Source organism: Oryza brachyantha, chromosome 4 (genome assembly GCF_000231095.2).
Source record: "Oryza brachyantha chromosome 4, ObraRS2, whole genome shotgun sequence".
Taxonomy (NCBI): domain Eukaryota; kingdom Viridiplantae; phylum Streptophyta; class Magnoliopsida; order Poales; family Poaceae; genus Oryza; species Oryza brachyantha.
In genome coordinates, this window is record NC_023166.2 from 10839711 (window position 1) to 10857916 (window position 18206).

Sequence of the window (18206 nt, forward strand, 5' to 3'; positions counted from 1 at the left end):
TCCACCCACGCATACGCCGTCGCGATGCCCACCGACGCCGCCGCCTCGCCGTCGCCGCTCCTTCCTCCAGCGCCGCCTTCCGTCACCCGCCGCCGGCGCAGGCGCCTCGTCCCTTCGCCCAACCCCTCCGCCTCCTCGACCTCTACGTCGTGGACGTCCTCCTCCTCGTCGTCGTCCTCTTCGAGCCTCTCCTTCCCGTTCCCCTCCTTCTCGCCGGCGCCCTCGCCGTTCCACCACCGCTTCCTCTCCCCGCTCCGCGCCTCCGCGGTCCCCTTCTCCTGGGAGCACCGCCCGGGCATCCCCAAGACCCCCGCGCGCCAGCAGCACCCGCACCGCGGCGGCGGGAAGCCCTCCTCCAAGCCGCCGCTGCCCCTCCCGCCCTCCCTCCTCTCCAGCAAGGTGGCCGCCGCCGACCCGGCCCTCGCAGGCTACCTCGTCGTCCCCGACGACGACACCAAGGCGGCGGCGGCGAGGTGGAGGCGGCGCAGGCGGAGGCTGCTGCAGCAGCGGCAGCAGCACCAGCGCCCGCGGCGACCGGCGCTGGCCGCGGCCCTGACCGACTGGCTGGCCGTGCTAAGCCTGTACCGGTCGTGCACGAGGTCCGTCGACTGCCTTGCCGACGCCGGGCAGCCGCCGGCGGCGAGGTCCGGGTGAGAATTGAGCTACGTATATACGTACGTATACGGTATACCAAGTTTGGTCGCGTGGATGGGTACTGGTTATAAAAATGTGATTTCAGAAATAATCACGTTGTTTTCTGCAACAAATTGTAATTAAGGTGTCTTTCCGTATCTGCATGTGCTTGCTCCGAACAATAATTAGTAGATTAATTCGACAAGATTATTAGGTTGCTGACTAACAATATTTTTACTGCTGTTGTTACCGGTCAAATTTGTGTGTGTGTGTGTGTTGAGAAATGTTATTGGTGATCAATTTGGCAGCTCATGGTATCATTCTGCTCCCTGTGTGTGTTACACGTTTACCCCCTTGAGATCTAAGTCTGATAATCTGTGTTATTTATTTTTTATAAATATATAAAAATATAAATCACATTTAAAGTTAAAATAAAATTATAACAAAATAATTATATGATTTTTTAATAAGATGAATGATTAAAACATAGATAAAAATTCGATGATGTTAAATTAAAAAAAAACGGATGGAGTACTTGAACTATGCTAAGGTACATATACATCTGTCAATGGCTGGTGGGCCGAGACTACAGTGGAGAGGAGTGGCCATGGCCCATGGGCATATATATAATTTTTTTTTTCGAATCGTGAAAGAACTAGTATGATGTGCATTTTTTTTTATACATTAATTAGTTCAGATATTGGAGCAAACAAATGCCCCGTACGTTTTGGCTGAACAGGACGAGATCATTGCAACATGAAAAACACGACAGAGAATTAGCGCATCATTAATTAAATATTTGCTACTAACTTTATAAAACATAAGTCTATACGATTTCTTTTTGAAAAGAACTTTTATATACATATGCACCAAGTTTTTTTTTAAAAAAATGCATAGGTTTGTAGCTTGGAAATTGTGCTCGTATAAAACGAGTGAGTAGCTCTTGGTGAGCCAAAATGAGTGAGACCTTAGGTCGTGTTGGGCTCTAGTACATGTTGCAATTCAAAGTGATTAAAAGTCATATTTCAATAATAATGTTATAGATATTTTTGAGAATAATTATATGGAGAAGCATTGTTGGTGTGGTGATAAAGTCACAAATATATGACTACTTCCACTATCTTATAGAAAGAAAAGTTTTTTTTTACTTAAGCTACATAGCAAAAGTAAGAAAATAACACCGCTAAAATTAATCAAAAAATCAGATTCTGAAATTTAATCATTTTTTAGATTGTAGCATAAATATTTGCCAAGCGAGATTTAGAGTTATTCACCAAGGAAATTAGCTAGGGCATATTGAGGCCGGAAGCGTAAATATTATTTCCATTATTTGAACGAACTACTGCATTTGACCAACAATTCTGATGAGATCCCTAGCTAATGGAATATAAATGTTCCGTACATCTCCAAGAATAAATATGTCGTTGATCTTGATCCGATATATGTATATCCTCTGTTCTTCTTGTATTTTTGTATTCCATTTAGCCCTGCTGATGCATGAACTGCTTTAGGGGTTGGCTAAACAGCACATGCACTCGGCTGTTCGGAACTGGCTGCCAGCGCTGTATAGATGGATAATTAATCTGTGCCAAAATCCCATCCACGTGCATCTATGTATGCTTACATTCTTACGGTGTTTTAGAACTGGACTACGTACGAATGTGCTTGTCTTGTCGGCATACTAGTCAAATGGATGTCCAAATCTCCTCATCAGACATTAAAAAAAACTCATCAGACATTAGAAAAAAAGTAATTACAGAAATGCAGTACCATGTGCCTGACTGTCAGTCTGTCACCGCGATTTACATATACTCTCTGGTAAACTGCATATTTAAAAAAAATTCCCTACGTCCTAAAATAAATAGGTTCTCTCCGGTGTATTCTACTAGTATATCATACTACCAGTAGATCTAATCTCAGTCATTGATTAAAAAGAGTATTTTTTAATTAATTGATTAGTAGTATTTTGTAATTTTGTTTTTTTAATAAAGATCACAATAAAAAGAATGATATTACCCTTTAAATTAAATTTCTACGATAACTAATATTGTTGGTAATATAATTTAATTATAGTCGTCCGATAAAAATAGATCGATGATGTCGATTAAATTCGTAGAATACACCGGAGACGAACCCAAAATAAATACATTCTTTTAATTCAAGTTTAAGCTAAAAAAAGTGTATTTTCTTTGGACAGATGTAGTACTTGTATCGCGCATACATGTTGCAACGGTTCTAAAATAAATTTAACGCAAATTAACTGTAAATTATAAAAAACAATTATCCCCAATTAAATTAGTTCCAGTACATGTGCAAGTCAACCGGTTATTACATATGTACATGTGCATTGTGTTGTGATATTTCTTGCCAAAATGTCCAAAACCACATGTGTCTTTCGAAACACATGGAAATGCCAGATCTGAGGTGTGTATAAAAACACCATTACCAATGGAAATAGACCGTCTAATTAGTCTATGATTAACCATAAGTGCTACGGTAATTAACATATACTAATGATGGATTAATTTGACTCAAACGATTTATCTCGCGGTTTCTAGGCTTACCGTGAAATTCGTTTTTTCATTTGTGTCCGAAAACCCCTTCCAACATCAGGTCAAACATTTGACGTAGCATTTCTCCAAAAAAAAAATTTTAAAATCTAAACACCACCTAACATAACTTCCTGTGACTTTGAGTGGCTCACTCAAAGTAAGAGGCCCACCCACGGAAAAAAAATCGCAAAAGGTGGCAGAGATTGCATAGTTTGACATTGGGAACGTGCTGTATATTAATTAAAACAAAAAAGAAAATTGTTTACAATATCAACATCTCCAACAACTCATATGTTTACAGTTACCTTCGCATACGACCAATATAGTAATTAAAACAAAAAAAAATATGATTAACCCCGATGCAAGATAAGAATAAAAATTTATGCGGACAAACCCATACGAATTAGAAAAAAAAAATATCCAAATGACTATGCTGAAGCTTCACAACATGTACAAAACTGGTGCTTTCTACTGCGTCACTGTTTTTTGTTTGTTTTACTGAACGAATGCATCCAAACCAAACCATCCGTTTTTGTCAACTGCGTCGCAATTTCAGTTTGTGAGTGAGAAGTCTAAGAACAAAAATATTAGCGAGATCGATTTATTTATAATATCTCGATCAGACGATCACTCGCTCATCCTTGTGTGACAGAAAGTACACAAAGCTAGCAAACGTGCACACTAAGCAAAAAATATAAATAGAACAGGACATTGGTACAAGTTTCACATAGCATATTTATAACCCCGTTTAAAAAACAAGTGTCTCCATACATAAGATGATTTTTTATGATATTTGTATGATGAAACATTTCTCTTTCAATTCGGATTAGGGCACATAAACACCGTTATGTTTTTCCCCTGATTTACATTTCTCTCAACGCCGTTACTTTTGATTGTACCAAGATCAGAAAAAAAAATATATGTGTATCATTTTTCTTAAAAAACAATGTTACAAAATACAATTTTGGTAAAAAAAAATCTACGAACGCACCTGCACCAAAAAAAGAAAAAAATCCCAAAAAGGAACGCACATGCATTTAGAAAAAAAAACCCAAAAAAAGAACATACCTGCACCCGTAAAAAAGGGAAAAGGCAAAAAAAAACCAAAAAAAGAACTGCAAACGCAAAAGGAGAAGAAATAACCATGTATCACCAACACGGCCGAGTCTTCGCTGTATATGCAACGGGATGCAACTATTAACTGCTAAACAAACGAGTTTACTACAGAGCGAGAGCAACATGTGCCGTTAACACAGGCAAAGTGGCAGCAGTGGATCGTGCTGGAGGCCTCGGTTGGGGTCACGTCGTCGTTCGTCGCCGGCCGGCCGGCCGGGCCTCGTCTTGACCACGAAAGAGGCTTCCATTCGCTGCTGCTGCTGCCTGCCGGTACAACCGCGCATGCGTGCGTACGTACGTACGTTGCGTTGGCCGCTGCTAGCTAATTGGAGTAGTTAAAGGCGTCCTCATCCGTAATTAACAAGAACGATCTTTCAGCTGGTTGATCGGGCAGAGCACCGAGATTTTTCAGCCTTTCGTGCAGAATTTGAGCTGAATTTCCCCCCCTGAAATTTCTGTGAATTTCGTGTTAAGCTCCTGCAACAGTGTAGAGCTGAGCTGAACGATCTAGGGGATGAAGACGAACAAGACAATGCTATGCATCTGTGCCACACAAAAGTCAGATCGCGATCAGGAAAGTAGGTTAACAACATCGGTGCAGGTGTGCACTGTTTGCACCAAATCGCTCTCAGATCTCTAATTTCTTAATCGCCCAGCGTCAGATCCGGGGAGACTGATACGACGGATCGACAGCAACCTCCTCTCTGACATCGTGGCCTTCGGTAATAATTCTTCAGGAAAACCTGTGCGTTTACAGTGAACTGAATTGGATCAATCACAAGCTAAGGTAACTTAGCGCCAACGCTACGTACTGGGCATGTTGACATGCATGATGCAGCTTCGTCGTCAAAACCACGCATTATTTACCTTGGCCGAGGTGAAAGTGAATTCCTCGTTTGACTGTACCCGCAGTTAATCCTACTTGGAGTACAAGGGAATGCACGGCAGAATGCAGATTAATCGCTGATCCAATCCAGTAGTACCAGTCGACACTGGTTTCCAAAAGTCAGCGCAAAGTCTCTCTCTGTCTGTCTCTCTTACGTGCACATGTGCAATGCAATCGACGAGCTCGCTTTGCTCGTTGCCGTCACGTCTGGCTGTCGCCGACTGATCCATGGCTGTCTGGAATCTGGATGAAGCTTTTTCAACGGTGAACTGTACATATGTTTGCAAATGTCATGGCTGAATAATACTAGTACTGCTATATTGCCATGACCGGGGCCGGGAAGAAGAACTGCACTGAGTGCATGCGTCAGTGGATTCGAATAATGATAACCAATAATTGGAGGAGCTGTTCTTGTATCAAAGTTCTGAAGAGTGAAGATAGACATCCAGCATTTTTTTTTAAATATAAAGGAGATATTTTATTCAGATAGTAGCCAGTAATATAATGTGTGATTGAGAGTTGACCCTGTTCCTAATTTACTCCTCCCATCTGGGACTTGTTTAGTTCCCAAATTTTTTTTCTAAAAACACCACATCGAATTTTTGACATCTAAATAAAACATTAAATATAGATGAACTAAAAAACTAATTACACAGTTACGGAAGAAATGGTGAGACGAATCTTTTGAGCCTAATTAGTCCATGATTAGTCATAAGTGCTACAGTAACCAACATGTGCTAATAATAGATTAATTAAGCTCAAAAAAGATTCGTCTCGCGGTTTCCAGTCTAGCCGTGAAATTCATTTTTTCATTCGTGTCCGAAAACACTTTTCGACATTCGATCAAATATTTGACGTGACGCTTCTTCCAAAAATTTTCTCAATTAAAACCCGTGTCTCTCATGATATATCATATGTACACTCCGTTGGTGTTTGTTCATATGTGTCAGGAAAAATCCAACCCAACCTCTTCGTCTCATCTCTCGTAGACTGGCTCCTGCCGTGAGATGAGATCGATCAACGGGCTGCGTTTGGCAGTGCGATGACAGATTGACAGGCGCTGCACAAGTCAAGAGTTGCTGCCAATCAAAAGGGCAGGATCCGACACGCGTACGGCCGTCACGTATATATGTGGTGATGTGTTACTCTCTGCGTGTGCGCATTTATCTGAATCATCGTAATACGGTGAGGATGTACTGTAGTACGGCGCGTGCTCGCTGCGTACAGTGATCGTATACTGATGCAGCGGCCCGCTACGCATGTGCAGAGTGATGCGTCGGGCTGGCACAAGGGCCCATATGTACAGTGCGGATATACTAGGCTACGAGGCCCATGGTGTTTGCAGATAAGGGAGGAGGCGAAACGATGATTAAGGCACCGTTCGGGGAGGAGCATAAGTTAACTTATACTCTGGCACGAAAAATATAACAATAGAATATGATTAATTAATTATTAATTATTAAAAATTATAAAATAGACTAATACTTTCTCATTTTTTGACGTTGGTTAGTTAGTTCAAAATTAAACTAACCAACATCTAACATTTAAATATGGAGGGAGTATGATTTTTTAAAATAACTTTTCTATAGAAAATTTTTGGAAAGCGTGCGCGTAAAAAACGAGAAAGGGCTAGTTAACTTATGGGATGGACCGAACGCGGCGTAGGAACCACGCGCGCGCCGGGTCATAAGACCACCTGGCCGAGAGGGAGGCTTGCCAAAATGGTTGGTTGAACGCACACCCGGCGTGCAGTAGCACCATGCGTGGTATGCGCATGTAGTAGCGATCCCTAACAGAAAAATCTTGTAGAATCTCAAAGCGTATGACACATGCGCTTGGCAACCATCAATTCTTTTTTGTTCTTTTAATTTTTTTCCTATTCTTTCTTTTAGTTTTTTTCCTATTGGTCGAACACTACATTACTCGAACACGGTTACACGAACTAGTGTGCAGTCGTTCATGATTTTTGCTTTTTAATATGTTTCAACGAACTAGCTCATTCTTAAGTAATCTCATAAGTTCTGAGAGCATTTTTTGTCCCACTTACTCTTTAAGTGCACTAAATGATCAGAGCTATCATACAAGCAAACAACCAAAAAAACACTTATTTTTCTTGCTGCGACACTATCAGACTAGCTAGCAACCTGACAAGCACAGACCTCTCTATTGAACTGCCTCCGGAGATTACAGTGCCAAGTCGGAGTATTTGATCTAACTGGGAGCCTGGGAGGAATGATTAAGGCGGCGGCGTCATGTAATTAAGCGTGGAAAGCCTAGGCACCTTCCAAGTTCCAGTTAACGATGTAAAACCAGTTATGGACTGCTGATATAGAACTATAGCTAAGTGGATGATGCCGGCTGTGCATGAGAAATTTATAAACGGCCGTACGTCAAGCATGCATCTGTTCTTGGGGTGTCCTTTTGCTAAAATCTGTTGGAATGAAGACTTCACCGAGTTGATCGAGACCCTCCTCTCTACTCCGGTTAGGTTAATTAGCAGCCTCCTTGATGATTGGTGGACTAGCCAGAAGTGGTAACCCGGCCAGACTGATCCAGAGCAGCAAAAGGTTCGAGATGATCAATCTATCTTACCGCCTGCGAAAATGGCGTTTCCCGAGATGAGGAATGAACTGCTTATTAGCAAGTGTTCAGCCTCATCATGGATGAGAATGAGGATGTACGTGAAGGATCATATACAGGAGCCAAAGGATCGATCTAGCGACAACATTGCGTTGCCTTCAGAAAGTTTCTCGAATGGCGGCAAGTCCGTTTGCTGCTATGGTTAGTTTTCTCGTTTTCCTCGCAGCAAATTGGCTTTTCTAATCGCAGTATATGCGCAGAGTGATGCGTCGGGATGGCATGGCACAAAGGGCCCATGTGTACAATGCGGATATACTAGCTGCAAGGCCCATGGTTGGTTAGCACCATACGAGAGAAAGCGAAACGTTGATTAAGTTTAGTCCCACACTGGGGAGCCAAGCACGCGCGCGCCGGGTCATAAGACCGCCTGGCCGAGAGGTCGGCGTGCCAAATGGTTTAAGGCACACCCGGCGTGCATTAGCACCATGCGTGGTATGCGCATGTAGCGACCCCTAACGGTAAAATCTTGTTGAATCTAGCGTATGACACATGCGCTTGGCAACCATCAATTCTTTTTTGTTCTTTTTTTTTCTATTGATTCAACCGTCCAACACTCGTTCATGGATTGTTTTACCCTTTATCTCCTACAGGATAGAAGAAATAACCGGCATAGTGCATATGCTAATTTCCCCCTTGTGACAACTAGATTTTAAACATAAGTTTATTAGTACTTAGCTAGCAAACGCGCGAGTCATTGCTTTGCTTTTGTTGATGATAAGTCATAATGTTTATCATTGATTAAAAAAATTTATACATAAAACTAGTTTTATAGATGTGTCCTTAGCGATATAATCATATAAATGTAAATGCTAAAATCTAAACAATGGGTTTTTTTAAAAAAAACTACACAATGATGAAAAAACCTTAAATAAGCTTCAAAATTAATATTTGAAATTAAAATTTTGGTAGATGCTTATAAGCTACAGAATAAATAATGGGGTGTCAATATGTTGAATACAATCTACTTGATCAATTGACGAGGTGATAGCCTAAAATATAAACTATATTTTCCACTGGACCCATGTATATAAGTTCTACGTAAAAACCACTATCCACACTAATTACTAAGTGATATTGTTTATGAAATATGTGTGCCCCTATCAAGCTAATATCCAATGAGCATGGGTACCATCTAGGGGTGGACGGAAACTTGTGACTTGTTAGCTTGCTCGACTCGGCTCGTTTCATTTTTCTAACGAGCCGAGTTGTCATTTTAACTCGTTAAAGATAATGAGCCGGCTCGAGCTGGCTCGTGAGCTGCTCGCGAGCTTTAATGAGCCAGAGCACATACCACAAGCCCATAGACCACAGGCCCATAGCCCAATAAGGAATAGAACCCTAGGCAAAGGGGGGAGATGCTTTCAGGAGAGAGACGACACCCCCACCTCTCTCGACGATGCTTCTAGGAGAGAGACCAACTCTCGGCGACGGCCGACGAGCGACAGCTCTCCTACCTCTGACTCCAGCGTGCATCCTCCGCCGTCGAGTCTTCCACCTCCGACGCCGGCACGCCGCCTCCATCGCTGGCTCTCCCAGGCCCTAGTTTCGCCGCCTGCTCTCCAACCTCCGCCGTCGGTGCATCACCTCCGCCACAGGTACACCGCCTCCTAATCACTGTGCCTTTCGCTGCCACCCACCTTCACCTCTCAACGTCGTCGGCCCGCCTCCCATCCCTGGCGCTCCGTGACGAGCTGACGATGACTATAGCAGACGTCGGCCACCTCCTACCGTCACCGGCTCACGAACCTAACGAGTCAACTCGAGCTTTCCAACGAGTCGAGCCGAGCTGGGTTTTTAGCTCGTTAAGATAACGAGGCAAGCCAAGCCAGCTCGTTATCTTAACGAGATAGACCGAGCCGAGCCGAGTCGAGTCGAACTGGCTCGATATCCACATCTAGTACCATCAAGCAGCAAACAGAAAGTACGATACCAAGGCTGCTATCATTTGGTTTATGGTGGAAAAAAATCAAATGGTATATTTACAAACAAAAATAATTTATAAATAAAAATTTTATATATGTGTTTTTAGTAATCTAAAAGAAAAGACTACAAAATAAACTATGATGACAAAACTTGAAATCAACTCTAAAATTTAGGATTGAAACTTCAAATTTTGGCTTATAAGTATAAGTAAAAATAAAAATAGTCAACTATCAACATACAATAGGCAATTGCATATTTTGGACTCTAAGTTTGCATGGTACAACTTATATAAATTTATTTAAATACTATAAAATATAAAATAAAAATTTAAAATTAACCAAAACTTTACTATTACATATTATTAAGGGGTATTAATTTTTTCTCTTTATAGAATTTTTTTCTTTTTTTCATATTACGTATTATACACACCCTCTTAAATTAGAATTTTTTAGATGGTCCCGCCACCTGATCTCTATATACAGATGTGACTGCACTTGATCTCAGCAGCTCAACTGTTACAAAAGTCATCATTCATCAACGACGACGAGGAAACACGATTACACCAAACAAATCTCTCGGAGGAGAAATGTTTAGTCCCATACCGGGGAGCTTAGCGCGCGAGCTCCGGGTGATAAGAGGCCCAAAGCGAATGCCAAGTGTACCAGGATGAAGGTACACCGTATACACACGAGTCGGTTACTCGTGCTGTGGTGGGACCACGTGTGGAATGCACGTGTAGCAACTACTACGATGTTGTTCAAATCCATCAGTGTGTGTGTTGACGGTGCGAGCGCATGACACATGCGCTTCGGCAATCCCACAGCTCTATTTTCTTGAAGTGTTGGTGTCCGTTACAGAATTCGCATCCAGTACTATTTTCTTGTGTGTGTTGACGGTGCGAGCGCATGTTCGCATCCAGTGCTTAAGAGGTCCATGGCAATCCCCTAACCCTTTTTTTTTTCGGATTAGACTATAGAGGGGTGAATATAGTTAATCCCCTAACCCTTTTTTTTTCGGATTAGACTATAGAGGGGGTAAATATAGTTAAAGTTATTTCAATTCGATCGCAAAGGGGGTGAATATAGTTAAAGTTATTTCAATTCGATCGCAAAACTCCGAAAAAGATATCTCTGTGAAAAATAGGAGGACAGAAATGGAGATATCAAAAATAAAACAGAGCAGGAAATATCGGCAAGAATTTAAATGCGGAAAGCGTAAAAATTTAAATACGGTAAATAAAATTTCATTTCACAAGTAAACTTCAAATTTCAGTTTTAAAGTTTACGAAGTTTGGTTCACAAGCTTAACAATAATAATTCATGAGAGTTGTTGTCACATCTAGCCAACACAAGCTAGAGTAACAAACCACTCTCGAAAATATTTTTCATTCCATCACAAAGTTGCTAACTCAAGTAACTATCCCTCCCCTATTTATAGGGCTAATCCTCCATTGCAAAATGACCACAATACCCCTGAAACTTGGCAGCTACTTCAAGTCCTCACAGCCATCAGATCCAGATCCGACGCTCTGTATCAAGCCACGTAGCTTGCCACGTCTGATCCGTTGCACCGTAGAAGATCCAGGCTTCCAGCTAGACATAGCGTGAGCACGGGAGGATCGGATCGGCTCGGCTCCAGCCGCGAGCGCGCACTCCCGCGCTGCCCCTCGGGGCCTACTCGCCAGCGAACACCGAGCCAGCCGCTCCACGGGCCTCCGCTGCCGTCCGGCCCCTCCAGTCAGCCTCACGTGCACCGAGCCGCGCGTCGTTCATCCAACGCCTTTCACCCGCATGCACGCTTCCGATTTCTCTGCATGTTGCTTCTTTGCATGCATGCACAAGCATGAACTAATCAACGACCAGAGAATATCTCATGCATGGTTGTAGGCCCCACGTGCATGCATGTTGACTAAATCAAGCATGTTGACCATCAATCCAAGCCAGCCTCCGTATGTGTGCATGCATGCTAATCAAGCAATTAGATGCCATGCACTAACTAGTGCTTCTCCTCTCACTTATGCGCCTGTGTCCCACCTTGTCACCCGTGGTCTTCGACCGTGCTAGACCACAGTTTCTTCTAAGTTTGATTCCGGTCTGTCGTTGATCAAGGTTGACCCCAAGCACCTGCACACAATAATCCGACCCATCGTTTTACGGGCACAGATTTCGCGACCTGACCCTCATTAGTCAACACACATGTTTGCCAATTTTTCCTCACAATTAATCTAAACCACTCTTGGTTTTACAGTTCGGTACAGAATTCGTATGTGTTTAAGAGGTCCATGCATTCGATCCACAGAATTCGTATCAGTGTTGAAGAAAACATGACAGGCAGAAAGAAACGGGCCGGGGGGGCGGTCAGCTAATCAAATCCTTTCAATACAGGCATAAGCACATGTTTGAGTCTTTCCATTGAATCACCCGCCTTTTATTGCATCATCTTCCCCTTCGTACAACATGGTACAACCGGCACGGCTACACGGATGAAATTAGAACCCTCCTCTGTAATGACCAAATAATCGGAGAAAAAAAGGCTCCTCACTTCTACCTAAAGACTGGTGTACAGTAACATACAGAGCGCGCAATGCATGCGACATCGCACCACAAATTTAGGACAACAAACAAGAAGCCTAGCTTCCATTTACAACCTACAGGCAGACAATACCCACATCAAGCGATCAAACAACAGGTACAGGTCACAGGTGTCGTCTGGTGTTTTGCTCTTGTCGTCTGCTGTGTAGTGCTTATATCTTCCTGTGTCCCGTCAAGATCAGTCTTGGTTAGAGGTGGACTGGTCTTTTGCATTTGCCGGCCTGTTACTCTGACTGACAAGGTGGTGAAGCCAGACAACCAGATCCAGTATGTAAGCATCGGTCTTTGCCTTGTCCGCATGGTAGAGCGTCTCGATCACGTCCGGTTGGCCTGGCCTTCTTCCGATCCTCTCAGTCCTGAATATATAGAAAAACAGCAGAAAAACCGCAATGTAAATGCCATGTGTGAGAATATTTTACTTTGCACTAAGAATGTCCAGGGCACTGGAAGATGTTCTTACCCTGATTTCGCCCATTCACTAAACCGCAAGAAGCCTCGGGCACTGTAGTTCAGTTCGAAAATTGAAGCAGACAGAGCATAAGAATAGTTATAATCCAGAACAGTTAAAAAGTTAGAACTTATTGAAGCTTAAAACATCTGTTGCTACATGGTAAAATAAAGTACCAAGTGGTATTGATGGCCATTGGAACAAGCCATTTCAATGTTTTGTCCATTGTAGCCCTTATTTGATCAATATTGAGCTGCAGCAGAAAGCCAGGATTCAGAATACTTTTTTTTTATAACCATAGTGCTGTCATTGTGTAGTTGTATTACCTCCTGAGGCACCGACGAAGTTCTTAATCTATTAGGTAGTGCTGATCTCACTCTTGGTGGCAATCCTTGGTAAAGGGCATCCCTTGTATTTGGTGGTATATATCCGGATCGAGAAACCTTAAACAGACAATTTAGTAAAAGGAGCTATCTTCAAATATTAAGAAACCTTAAACAGACAAAATTTAGTAAAAGGAGCTATCTTCAAATATTAACTAGTGGGCGTTGCTGAAAATATCGTTTACACTCTTCGGCACTCTGCCACTCTTAATGTTAAGTGGGTTTTTCTTTATTTATTATTTTGGGTACACTGTATATATATTCCCTCCGTTTCACAATGTAAAACTTTCTAGTTTTGTCTAGATGCATGTGGATGCTAATGAATCTAGACAAATATATAAATTATATACATTCATCAATAGATGAATTTAGACAAGGCTAGAAAGTCTTACAATATGAAACGGAGGTAGTACTAAAGCTATGCACACAATGAACTAGAGAAGTAGAAATAGCAGAGAAGACCCTTCATAGAATACCTATTTTGGTGGAACATGTTTAGTACTTTTGAATTTATCTATGATAAGATAGACAAATTAAGCTATATTGTCAAATCTTAGGCAGAATTTACAGGCAACATCCTAGGGAACTTACAACACTATAGATCTGTATGATGATGTTTGCATAGTGTAACGCAAGTCCAGCAGGTCCTAGTCTCTGACAGTCTTCAGTAGATTCAGAACTCAATTCACCTCCATCTGCGATATATTACAAGAACTAGTTGGCAATTATGTGTGATCAATTATAACATGAGAAGTGGACCGTGGATGTACCAGAAGATCCAAAAGAAGCATTGATCTCAAAATGCAAGTAGTGCACAATATCTACAAGTTTCTCCACAATCTATAACAAGAACTGTATGTTAGAAACAAAGAGAGTAAAATGTACAAAGAGGGCAAAATGCCAACAAATATAAAGCGAAATCCACAGTAAAATGTACGCACCTCTTCCAATGTCTTGGACCACAAAGATCTTTTCTTCAAGCTTTTCACATAATTCCTTTGACTCTTCAACTCTATTCTAACAATTTGAATATTTTCTCCGGGAAGGTTATCTGGCCACAGCATAAGAAATTGTTTAGGTCATGAACATCATTTGGGTCTTAAGTCATTGATTTAGGTCATGGACATCATCTGGTTAGGTAATGGACACAGAACAATTGACACAAACATTTGTCGTTCTTTCCAAGAAATAGCTAGAGAATTTTGTAAAACCTTTTTCAAATCGATCTGAACTTCCCTTCCCCATCAGTTTGCAGCGGTAATCTTGCTCAAATCTATCCAAGGCATGTAGCTCATGATACAAGTCCTGGAAAAGACAACCAAAATGAGCAAATCTAGGTTAATGAAATGATACATTCAAGTTCACAATGCTTACAGTTGTACGATGAACAAGATCCATCAACTTTTGCATCTCTGCAATTGCTGTTTCTTTTAGCTGCTTCTGTGGTTGATTTTCTGATTCTAACCTACATTCCGAGGTAACAAATATGATTAGAGTCTAATCTTTATAATTGTTTACCACATGTAAAAACATGAAAACTCTTACTTGACAAAATAGCGGTCCAGGTTATGCCATTGGGGATCTTTACAACGGTTACCATACCTTATAATCTCTTGTGAAAATATTTTCAGCTCCTCCCTGCAAATATTAGCCAGAGTGCACAAAACAGTCATTGAAATATCAGACAGCCACAGTGAACACTGAAGACAATCACGAATCATCCCTTCAACCTTTTGTCATTAGCTACAATTCGCATCAACACACCCATGTCACTGGAAATCAAATTTTGAACGCCTTCAGAAGGAAGCACCACTTGTTTGAAGTATGTAACAGTGTCTTCCGAGAGAGATTGCATAATAGTAGCACCTTTCAATATCGTGTTTGCAACCTCAAAGGCGAGAATTGATATCGGGCACCCTTTGGTTTTCACCCTGGAAATAAAGCCACCATCCGTGCTAAGGCTTGTCGTCACCAAGCAGCCTATCGTGTCTAAAATATCCACTGCCTTCCCAAATCCAGCCATGCCAGCTGTTCCAAGCACTCTCAGCCTGGGAACCTGCTAAGAAAGGCCAACAATTTCAGGAGATTGTACACCCTACTAAGGAAGCTCAACATTTCTGGACATTGCACATTTTTGTAATGCTACTAAGGTAACAACAAGCAAGAAACATCAATTCATCTTCATACATTTGATAATATCTTAAAAATGAGCAAATTTATGAACATCTATAAACAAGACGTAAAGTTCCCCATCAGTTCAATTAAACACATCTGTTTGTGAAAGGAAACTTTTTGCCAACCACTTAGGCCATGTTCGGCGGTGGGTGTTAGTTAACTTATGCTCTAGCATATTAAACGTACTAATAGATTTGTATATGATTAATTAATTATTAATTATTAAAAAATATATAATAGATTAATATGAATTTTTAAACAACTTTCCTTTAGAAATATTTTGTAAAAAATACACCGTTTAGCAGTTCGGGAAACGTGCGCGTAAAAAACGAGGAATGTAAGTTAAGTAAGGGAAGCTGCCGAACGCGGCCTTACCCTGCTTGATCCATTGTTTCCAGGCCTTTCTGTCGTCGACTCGGATAATCCCTGTTTCTCTTCTGATGTGGATGTGTCCAGGCTACTACTCCCGGGGAGAAAAGAATCATCACTGCTGGAGAATAGACTGGAATGACTAGCCAATTCCAGCTTCGCCACCATGGCTTCCTCCAGACCGGTGACCATCTGCTTGTGTGCAGCGCTCATCGCCTCGGGGAATTCGCCGATGCCATCTGCGTCATCCACGGACCACGCATCGGCGATACCAACAAGCCTTCTTGATTTCAGCACTGCCAAGAAAACAAGAAGAACTCACCCTGAGCAAAAGAATTCCTCTACTCCTTCAGCAGCAAGATCCAATAGAAGCATATAGACACGTACTGTAGCAATCCATCCGCGAGAAGCCTGTGCCCACAAGGACGGCATGAAAGGGCGCTTCCAACAAACCCAATTAACGCCGCCGCCACCACCCAACCGCCCGCTCTCCACCCAAACAAGGCCGCCCCGCACGGAAGGTGCTCGGCGGAATGCCCCCGCCAACGTGAGAGAGCACGAAACGCCGCACAATCTGCTCCGCGCCAAAGAATCAAGCCTCAAGCTCGGGGCCAAGAACAGCAGCCAACCCAAGCAGCAGAAACCAAAAATCTCGCGCAGGCCACCAAGAACCCAACTCCACCAGCCGCAAAAAAACAGATGGGGGGAAGGAGACTAGCCACGCTTGCAGTAGTAGCTTGCTTGAGGAGGGAGATCAGGAGGGGGGGGGGGGGGCAATGGAATGGATCAATCGGTCGCCCCAGCTGCGGATGGAGACGGCAGAGATTGATTTCTTTTTCGGCTCTGCTACTAACTTTTTTTTTCTTTTGTGTTTTTTTTCTCTCTCTCTCCCTCTCCGCGGGCCAGCAAGACAGCGCCGGTTCGAGCCGAGTCCACGCGCTGACCCTGTCTTTTGCGGGGTTTTTATTTTTATTTTTTCTTCCCGGCGTTGTCGTTTGGTTGCCGGAGTTGGCCGGCACGGAGCGATTCCTCCTCGCGATTGGCTGGGATTAAATTCCTAAATTGCGAGACATATTGCATTTTACGCTATTTTACAGGAAGATATCGGGTTCAAGAATTATTGACAAAATTTTGTCGGTGTCGCCATACGATTTGATGACATGACGCTTGTGTCCTGCGTTTAGCAAACCACGCTATTTGCCGTGCGTTATTATTACGTAGTAACCACGTCCCCGTTGGTGCTGGTAAAGGTAAATGTGTGGTTTTGGCTTGATAAATTTTATTTATATTTGAAATTTAATAAATTTAAATATTTTTTTGGTAGTACTTGATTTATATTGCTATCCAGTAAGTAAGTAGTACTTCATATTTAGAAAATTTATAGCCATGTCATTATGATTTTGTAATATAAAATTGAAGATATGTCATTAGTATCTTAATGGTATGTGGAACACACATAAGTCAATAACATGTGGGTCGAGATGGCATATCTATAATTTAGCAAATTTATAATGGCATCCTTGCGATTTCCCCTTCATATTTTGGGGTCCATTAAGATTGTAGAGAAAACTTTAAAAAGCACGAGTTGATATATTAGGTCTACTTTAAAATATATATTAAAGGTAATTCCAACACTCTTATACTGTGTTATAGTAATATTTTTCTAAGGACTGTCTATGATTTTCGATACTTTTAGGAGTTTTACTATGTTTTGCAAATTTTTCTTTTTAGTTTCAAGGCACCACGGTTACCACATCAAACCACACGAAGTTTAAGATATTAAAAACATAAATTTGTTATAGTTTGTACGGTTTTCACGGTACCGATACATTTTATAAATTGTCACCAAATAACATAAGGACACTACGTCACTACCATGACGTATATGTACTATTATGCAAAAACTTGCTCCAATGCAGCGGGACACGTTTGTGTCCGGTGGCTGGGCGAGGTGCTGGTCGGGTATATTTTTTGTAAATATTTTTAAATTTGGTAAAAAAATGTGTTTAATTGATAAAACACGGTACGTATATTTCAAAATTTAACTTACCTTGCCTGGCTAGTTTAATTCCGATTGGCTGGCCGTGATTGCGTTGCGTCGGAGCCGCCTGGATGGAGCAACCACGTTAGATTATTATTATCGTTGATTCACCAGCAGGTGAGTGGTTGTCACGTTCTTTCACCGATTTGTCGTCCTCGTGTGTACACATCCAGTTTTGCTAATTTATCCGTGGATTAGAATATACGAGAGCGTGAAGATGCTGTTTACGGTTCGAAATGTGAAGGTTGTAGCGTGTACCAGCATTTAACGCTGCCTTTAGACGTCATCTCTCTTTTCGTTTCTACTTTGTCAATCCAAAATTTAAATTTTTAATGCTAAATTTAAAGTTGATTTTATTATTCTCACTAAGTTTACTTTTTAGTCCGATCTATTAGATAGCCAAAAAATACATATGTAAAAATTTATTTTTTACAAACATGTCATTTGTG

At 41.7% G+C, this 18206-nt stretch overlaps 2 protein-coding genes across 3 annotated transcripts; one reads left to right on the forward strand and one right to left on the reverse strand.

Moving 5' to 3' along the window:
* Positions 1 to 940, forward strand: LOC121054268 (proline-rich receptor-like protein kinase PERK9). The gene has a single exon (XM_040523578.1). It carries the CDS (start codon positions 25 to 27, stop codon positions 652 to 654), a length of 630 nt encoding a protein of 209 aa, XP_040379512.1. The 5' UTR covers positions 1 to 24; the 3' UTR covers positions 655 to 940.
* An 11156-nt stretch (positions 941 to 12096) lies between these two features.
* LOC102714282 (protein PSK SIMULATOR 1-like) lies at positions 12097 to 16718 on the reverse strand. 2 transcript variants are annotated; one of them, XM_015836868.2, is made up of 13 exons: positions 16104 to 16718; positions 15723 to 16012; positions 14903 to 15231; positions 14718 to 14810; positions 14547 to 14637; positions 14384 to 14477; positions 14114 to 14223; positions 13943 to 14012; positions 13764 to 13867; positions 13116 to 13232; positions 12966 to 13042; positions 12802 to 12843; positions 12097 to 12697 (listed from the first exon to the last, which is right to left on the reverse strand). In XM_015836868.2, the coding sequence occupies exons 1-13, from the start codon at positions 16114 to 16116 to the stop codon at positions 12520 to 12522; spliced, it is 1608 nt and encodes a 535-aa protein (XP_015692354.1). In that variant the 5' UTR covers positions 16117 to 16718; the 3' UTR covers positions 12097 to 12519. The 2 variants fall into 2 exon arrangements, with proteins under 2 accessions (XP_015692354.1, XP_015692355.1); XM_015836869.2 differs by having other exon boundaries at positions 14903 to 15228; positions 16104 to 16716.
* Between the last annotated feature and the right edge of the window lie 1488 nt (positions 16719 to 18206).